The sequence below is a fragment of the Helobdella robusta genome (genome assembly GCF_000326865.2).
Source record: "Helobdella robusta unplaced genomic scaffold HELROscaffold_2, whole genome shotgun sequence".
NCBI classification, from domain to species: Eukaryota; Metazoa; Annelida; class Clitellata; order Rhynchobdellida; family Glossiphoniidae; genus Helobdella; species Helobdella robusta.
The window spans coordinates 2006058-2013836 of NW_008704083.1; the positions used below are offsets into that span (position 1 = coordinate 2006058).

General features: G+C 31.4%; 1 protein-coding gene across 1 annotated transcript; it reads left to right on the forward strand.

Annotated features, from left to right (window-relative positions):
• Positions 1 to 1109: 1109 nt before the first annotated feature.
• On the forward strand, positions 1110 to 5949 carry HELRODRAFT_160111 (hypothetical protein; the record flags this gene model as incomplete). The annotated part of the gene is made up of 4 exons (XM_009017125.1): positions 1110 to 1196; positions 2750 to 2977; positions 5601 to 5770; positions 5865 to 5949. The coding sequence occupies 4 exons, from the start codon at positions 1110 to 1112 to the stop codon at positions 5947 to 5949; spliced, it is 570 nt and encodes a 189-aa protein (XP_009015373.1).
• Positions 5950 to 7779: the final 1830 nt, after the last annotated feature.

Below are 7779 nucleotides of genomic sequence, written 5' to 3' on the forward strand. Positions count from 1 at the left end.
GTAAAACGGGTATATAAAGGCATGCGAGATATTCAATGATTGTTGTTGAGTATTTGATTTTAGAAAGCGATTGATTGTTAACGTCGAAGGTGATATTTGACTGCGATTTGTTTTTAATGTATTTGCGATAGACGTTGGTGCATTGTTATTCGGAAAAGATAGTTTCTGAACGTTAATTTGGTAGTTTGTGAACATTAACTTTTATTAGTAAAATTAATTGACGTTGATTATTGACAACTTAATTAATTATTGTTTTATAAATAAATAAATAAATGGATAATTTGGAATTTATTTCCTGCCTGTCAACATTTTTCACGAACTCGTCGTCGATCGGCCAGTTGTAACAATATATATATATATATTGTAGGAAATTGTTGGGTGTGTGGGGTCTGTCTGTGCGTTTGAGTGTTTGTTCGCGTGGGGCGTACGGCGGAAGGGAGATAATCTTTTTCTCTATCTTTCTCAGGGAATTTTTTTATCTCAGACAATAATTTTTTTTTTGGTATATTTTTATCGTGAGTTTAACCAGTCCTGTGTGGGACTGGGCTTTTTCGAATTTTATGATTTTACTGAGTAACTCACGTACCAGTAAAATATTCGATAACAATTTTATTAATCGACGAAAATAAATGAAAAAAAGTGAACTAACTGAACTCTAGAATAATGTTAAAAATAATATGTCAATGAACGAACTGGAATACAGGAATTAGAACATCTTCTTGATGGGGTCGGGCAACTTTGGGTTATGTTTTTTGCCGTTCAATCGTACAACCTCGACGTGTGTGACCGATAGTGGTGTTGATACAACTCTGAGAGATAAATGAAATGAATAAAGAAAGATTACAAAAAAATCGGAGCCTATGGGAATTCCAAGCTGCTTGCGAAACTACACTAATGAGTATAGAATCCAGCAATAAACCCTAGGTCCACAAATAGCACAACAAAAAAATCTGCTTTCGCTGGATCCCAACAACAAGGCGGATTCGTTTTCACAGAACCCAGGGCCTGTTTTCACTGGGCCTGTCAGTCAGTCAGTTGGTTGGTCGGCTTTTGTACAACCCGGGCCTGTTTTCACTGTGCTTTCAAGTCTAGTTGGCATTCGCACAACCATGGCCTGTTTTCACTGGGCCTGTCAGTCAATCGATCGGTCGGCTTTCGCACAACCCGGGCCTGTTTTCACTGTGCCGTTAAGTCTAGTTGGCTTTCGCCCAACCAGGACCTGTCTTCACTGGGTCTGTCAATCAGTCAGTCGGTCGGTCGGCTTTCGCACAACCCGGGCCTGTTTTCACTGGGCCGTCAAGTCTGGTCGGCTTTCGCATAACCAACACAAACCACACGAAGCAACAAGAGTGAGAACAACACTGGATACTAATTGTGTGACTTTAATACGCGTGCGAAACTATGCCAATGAGCATAGAATCTCGTACCAAATCCATTTTGAGAACTTAAGACGTTTCCGAAAATATGCCAACGAGCATAGAATCACGAATTAAGTCTCTTAGATACTAGAAAGGCACCGATTACTCGAGCACGCCTAACCAGTCAACCAACAACCCTATATCAAAGCAAACTTAAATTTTTTTTCGGGTGTTTTTGAACATAAAAATTTCCTAAAAAAGAAATCTTCTAGCCACCTATCGAGTGAATTAATTTTGCGTTGAAGGAATTTGAAGTATTTTTAGTCAGCATTATTTTATAATTCTGACACTATATATATATATATATATATATATATATATATATATATATATATATATATAATGGATTAATTTATTTTTTTTTCTTTATTTTCTTCTTCACCGTGCCATTAAGGAAAAACTGAAAATTTTTAAATTTTTTTGTTCTCGTTGATATTGAATGCTATTTTATATTATTTTGATAATCCTTTAGAGATCCTTTGAATTGGCGCTTTATAAATTTTTCATTAATAATTATTAGTATATGTACAGAACACACGTCCAACATGTTTGAATTAGGTGGCTCCATGTACGGTACGCTCAGTCAATAAACCTCTTAAATCCTTTGTTGAATCGTTGAGGCTGATGACGTCCACTTTTTGTCTAGTTCCAGAATCTTTTTCTATCTTTGGCCAATGTTGTAGAATTCAATTTTTCTACTCTATTCTATAATGTCATGTATCTACGACAGGTTTTTACAATTTTTTTATTTTTTTAGATCAGATTTGATTATTTTATTAATTGGCATTTACAAATGTGTAAAAAGAGGCACAATTCACTACAATATTTTCTCGAGTTGCCAGGCCGAGTCAAGTGTTTTTGGAAAATTGTTAAAAAAATGGTAGATCTTATGTCTGCCTTTTGCATTTACCATTTTTAGTTTTAGCATAAAAATTTGCTGGATTGTACTTACATCATTTTTTAAATCTGCTTGCCTTTTACTCATATTACGTTTGATACTTTTTTCAGTTGCTCTATTAATAAGGTCATAATTTTGTATGTGTAAAGAATTACTGTTGTTGATCACCAATTATTGTTACTACTTTTGTCATTTTTGAGTTCTCAAATTTTTGACAAATTTTATAAATTCTGTTATTTTAATGAAATTAATTAAATCAATTAAACAATTTTATTTAATTGTGATGCAATATAACGTTTAAAATTTTTACTAAATTTTCATTCAGAATTTATTTAAACTTAACATCATAAAGAATTGTAGCACTTTTCTAATGAAAAAGTTGTTTATAATAAACTTCACTTTTAATTTAACGAAAATTGTTACATTCATTCAGCTTAGCGGAGTGTTGTTCGTAACATTTGGTTTGATGTACATTTTAAAACCCCAAGCTCTAATCAACAGAACGATCATGAGAAAAACAAATAAAGAAACAATTGTAATTTACAGCGAAGATTTGATGATAATTGGGTTCTGTTTTGTAACACTTGGTGTAGTTATCATTATCACTTTTTTTTTTGGATTTTTCGCTACATGCACTAATTTGAGAAAAAGAATGATGCAGGTTTGTTGATTAATGTGATTTAACAGTAAATATAATTTTGTATAGTGACAGGGTGGTGTATCAATAATGGGTTCCGATAGCTTAATGGCACACATAGATAATATGCAAACTGCCGTTTAGTTCAAAGACCTTATACACCAACGTTACTCAAAAAAATTATTACATTTTTCATTTTTATCAAAAATAAATATTTAATTTAAAGTTAGCAACATTTAAAATAGGTTTACCAAATTTTAATTTTTATTGAATTAAAATGGTAAAATGTGCCATTTAAATGTAAATTTAATAAAGCGATAAGTACAAATAGAAACTTGGCATAATCATCAACAAATATTAGTAGTATGCTATTATTATTAGCTTCCTTCAAAAGTTGCTAAGTGCCCGTTTTGCCGCTTCTTACATAGCAATGGCCTATATATTTTATTCTACATATATGGTGACTGACATTTGTTATTGTTTTAAATTCATGTCTTATATTAAAATCGGCAGGCGAAATTGATTTAATCAATATTTTTACTCTAGCAATGCTTATTATAAAAAGCCAAAACAAGAATTTTGCATGTTTTAAGACGCTTGAACAAACTAATTTTTTGTATTTTATTCCATAAATCTTATAATTGCATTACTTTGCGTACGTCTTACAAAAAATGTGCCTCAGTTGAGACTTAAATAAAAATATTGTTTATAGCTAGAAGACCATGGCTCTCCCCTTGGTCCGCCACTGATTGCATATGCGTCTTTAACCATCGTAGCATCCTCTCACCCAAAAGTTCTTTGCACTAGATCTTTGCACTAGATCACTGACAATAACATAACATTCCTACTTAAGCTGATTCTGTGGCTAGTTCAAGCAACGATCGATACTTAAGTTGGTTATTTTTTAACGACCAATTAACTAACGACGTGCTTAGTATGCATAAAATTGCATTTTAGCAGTTCAATGAACTTGGAACTTGTGAGTACGAACTTTTTTGCAAACAAATAAAAAATTTACGATAAAAGAAAATATTTTCACATTAACTAAACAATTTAAAATTTAGCATAAAAATATTCATTAGTTATGAGTTTTTAATGACTATAACGTTAGTAGCATTCTCAAATATGCACATGCAGGGTTGTTAACAATACTTGTAAAGTATTTTCGAAAGTAACGCCGATACTTTAATTGATGCTTATTGAAAACTAAAAAATATAAAAAATATTTCAACAAATTATAAGAAGTTGTATAAAATAACAAGAACTTCGGTGTTAAGTTTTGTAAACAAATCAATTGCTTTGTGCATAAATTATTTTTGAGGGAAAATAAATCTAATTATTTGTAAGAAAATAGCATAAACGATAGCGTCATTTTTAATGCTTAAACAATTGGACTAATCTCAGTTAGACCTAGTGTCCTCTATCAACCACTTAATACCGACGTTAATTCTTTTTTTTTGAATTTCTGATAGCTGGCTTGGAAAAATTATCGAAATTTAAAAATGCATATCACGCGGGCGATCTCAATATCGATCTTTTAAAAAGTGATGTTCATAAATATAGTGTTTTATTATAAAATGTTTTACACTCATTTCGTTTTTCCTCATTAATTACCACTCCAAACCGTGTTTTTCAAGTAACCCTATCTTTGATATATAACATTTACACAAATGATCCTTCTTCGCATACTATGGGGGTCGTTCAAACAGCAGCATGCATTTCTGACACTACCACATATTTATACTACAACAATTCTGCCCGTACGTGTCAATAAAGCATAAAAAATTGAGACAGCTTTGGATGACTCAGTCTTTTCAAATCGCATTTGACTGAAAAACGTTTATACAAAACTTTTATAAATAATCCAAATTCTGTTAATTCTTTGATATAAAAATCTTACCAATTTATGTAGGTTAGTTGAAAATAAAATAAATTTTTAATAAATGAAAATAATAGTGTAAAAATATGTGAAATAATCAAACTAAATATGAATATTAAACAATATCTAGAAAACGTCACACTAAAAAATCATAGTCAAATTTGTATAGATAAATAGAAATAGATAATATCTTAATTAATATTTCAACTTTTTGGCAGTATCATTGGTAACGATAAGCATAAATTTAATGTATACTTCGGTCTTTGTATTCCTAACTCTATATTTCTATTAAGAACTATACAAATAAAATTTATAATGTTGTTAAACCATTAAAAATCTCACGCTATATTTCTACAATATTTTTACGCAACATTTATAGTATCACCTTACCACAAAATTTTTTAATTAATTTGTCATAACTAGTTGTTTTTTCCTGCTGTCATTAACTTGCAAAAATCGTTTCAGTCTTTAAAAGCAGTAACAATTCCGATTATACAAATTACCACCCCATATCGTTAATTTAGTCCATTTCTAAATCTAAGAAAAGGTGGTTAGTTTGATTATTAATTTTCTAGATGAATATAACATCTTAATTCCATGTTAATATGGTTTTCGTAAAAATGTTTCAAAAAATGGCAATTTTAAACTTAACTCATGGAATAGTGTCAAATATAAAAAACATTTTTTGGTTTGGGTTATACAGCTACACCAAATCATTGTATATATATATATAAATATATATAATCGTTTCTATCTATCTGTTTCTAGGACGTTGTTTACAATCTCGACGTTGATGTCCCTTTTCTCCATTATTCCATCATTTTGGTGCACCATAATCCTGACCCTTCTGTTCTAGAATCATCATTTGAGGCGAACATTCTTTACAAATTTGGCGCAGCTTTACACCAGCTTTTGATACTTTCTTTGCTGACGCAAATGTAAGACTGTAGGCAACGGCATCTTTTGCGTTTGTCTGCTAAGTGTCTCTAAGATCTGAATCTCGAACAGCTTTTAAAAACATTTCCAATGCAGTTTCTTCTCTGTGTGGTGTGCTATGTTGACTCTCCAGGTCGCTCCGTCCGGTTTCGTAACAGAAACCGATATATTTGCTTCATAAGTTTTTCACCATAATGTAAATTCAACGCATTTACCAGGACCTCATAGTCAGAATGATTCTCGACTGGAATTGTTAAAAAAACTTTTGCCGCTGACCCTTGTAACGACAACACAAAAGCTATTGGTCGCTCTCTTTCATGTCAGCCATAAGTCAGTGCTGCTGCATCAAACTGGGTTTTATAGATGTTTCAAAAAGTTTCTCCGTCGAATGTTGGCGCCTTCAATATCTTCACGGTCACGTGATTTACATGTGTGGAGTTTATTTTCTTAGTTTCTTCCAGTTTTTGTTAAAATTTATCCACTTTGCAATATAACTTCTAGTCGAGCTTGATAATCTTTTGATCAAAATTCTGTTCAACTTTTGACGTGATGTTTTCCATTTTGCATTGGTTACGGCCAATTACTGTTCAGTTTTGACATCGAATTGTTTTTTGAGTTCTTTCAACTCTTATATTATTTTCGCATTAATCGCGGCCGACTGATGTTTGATTTTTGCACCAATTTGAACTCTCGTCTGTTTTATTTCTGTTGACTGTTGTTATATTTTTGCCAATATCGTTGAAAGTAGAGTCATTAATTTGATGTTGACCTCAGCGTTTACAACTGCATTTTATTCGACATCCTGATCGTCAAACTCAAACTCACCTGGATTCTTATTTTCATTTATAAGGGCTTTCTTTATGCATGCTATCAAAACTCCTCTGTTTCCATTTGTGTCAATATTTCGTTTTTGTAATTCTTCTTTGAGTTGAATAAACTCAAGTTGAAACAGTTTTGCCATGTTCTTTTTTTAAATAAATTGTCGACAAAATATCAAAATGTTTTAACACTGCACACTTAATGCACACTTATTTTTCACCTAAGATCTGACTTCTTACACTGCCTGGTAGACGACGGGTTCGTTTAGTCCTAATGGAAAATAGTGACAAGATATAACTTTTATTAACAAATCAATTATCACTGTTTATCAATTATAAAGATAATAGTTAATGTTCACTAACTATCGCTTGTCAAAATCGCAATTCGATAACGTATATCGCAGATACAATAACGTTTTCAACACATTCAAATATTGCTTTCGAGTCTATCAATCGCTATTAGATATCTTGTACGTGTTTATATACCCGTCTTTTCGACGCTTATCGAACTTACTAGATATCTCGCTGCCAGAAGCTTCTACTTCTTTCTCGATCTGGGTGAGTTCATACTGACACAAGCGTCTCTAGCGAAACGGTTATATCAATATTTTTTAAGGACTCGAATTTTTAATTAATTAATTAATTAAAAATAAACAAAGCTAATAATAATGATAAATGCAAATCACAGGAACAAAGGCCTGGATTATACAAATTTCCTATATAAACTGCAATAAGTACTGCGTTACACAAATTCTCTATATAAACTGCAACAAGTGTTGAAGATGATTGAAATATCGAAATAGGCCCTATACACTCGAAAATGAATTGGAAAACTGAATATTATTCCAACGTTATTCAAATAAATAATGACGACAAGAATTTGATTCGAAATATTGAGAAATTTAATAAAAAACTATCCAACGCTAGAAATTCTGTAGATTTCATAAATTACTGCATTATATATATATATATATTTACAATATTCTATAAATTTTACCAAATGTTTGGCGTTAATATGTTTGTAGTTCGTTTTTTTTTCGATTTTTCTCACTTTTTTGGTTTTTTGGTGAACGTTTAGCTTATTAAAATTCAAAATAAACTTATTTTTTGAATTCATGCTGCAAATAAGGCCATATTTCGATTCCGAATGAATCATCATCAGTGCTCCTTGCTGTATATATAGGGAAATATGA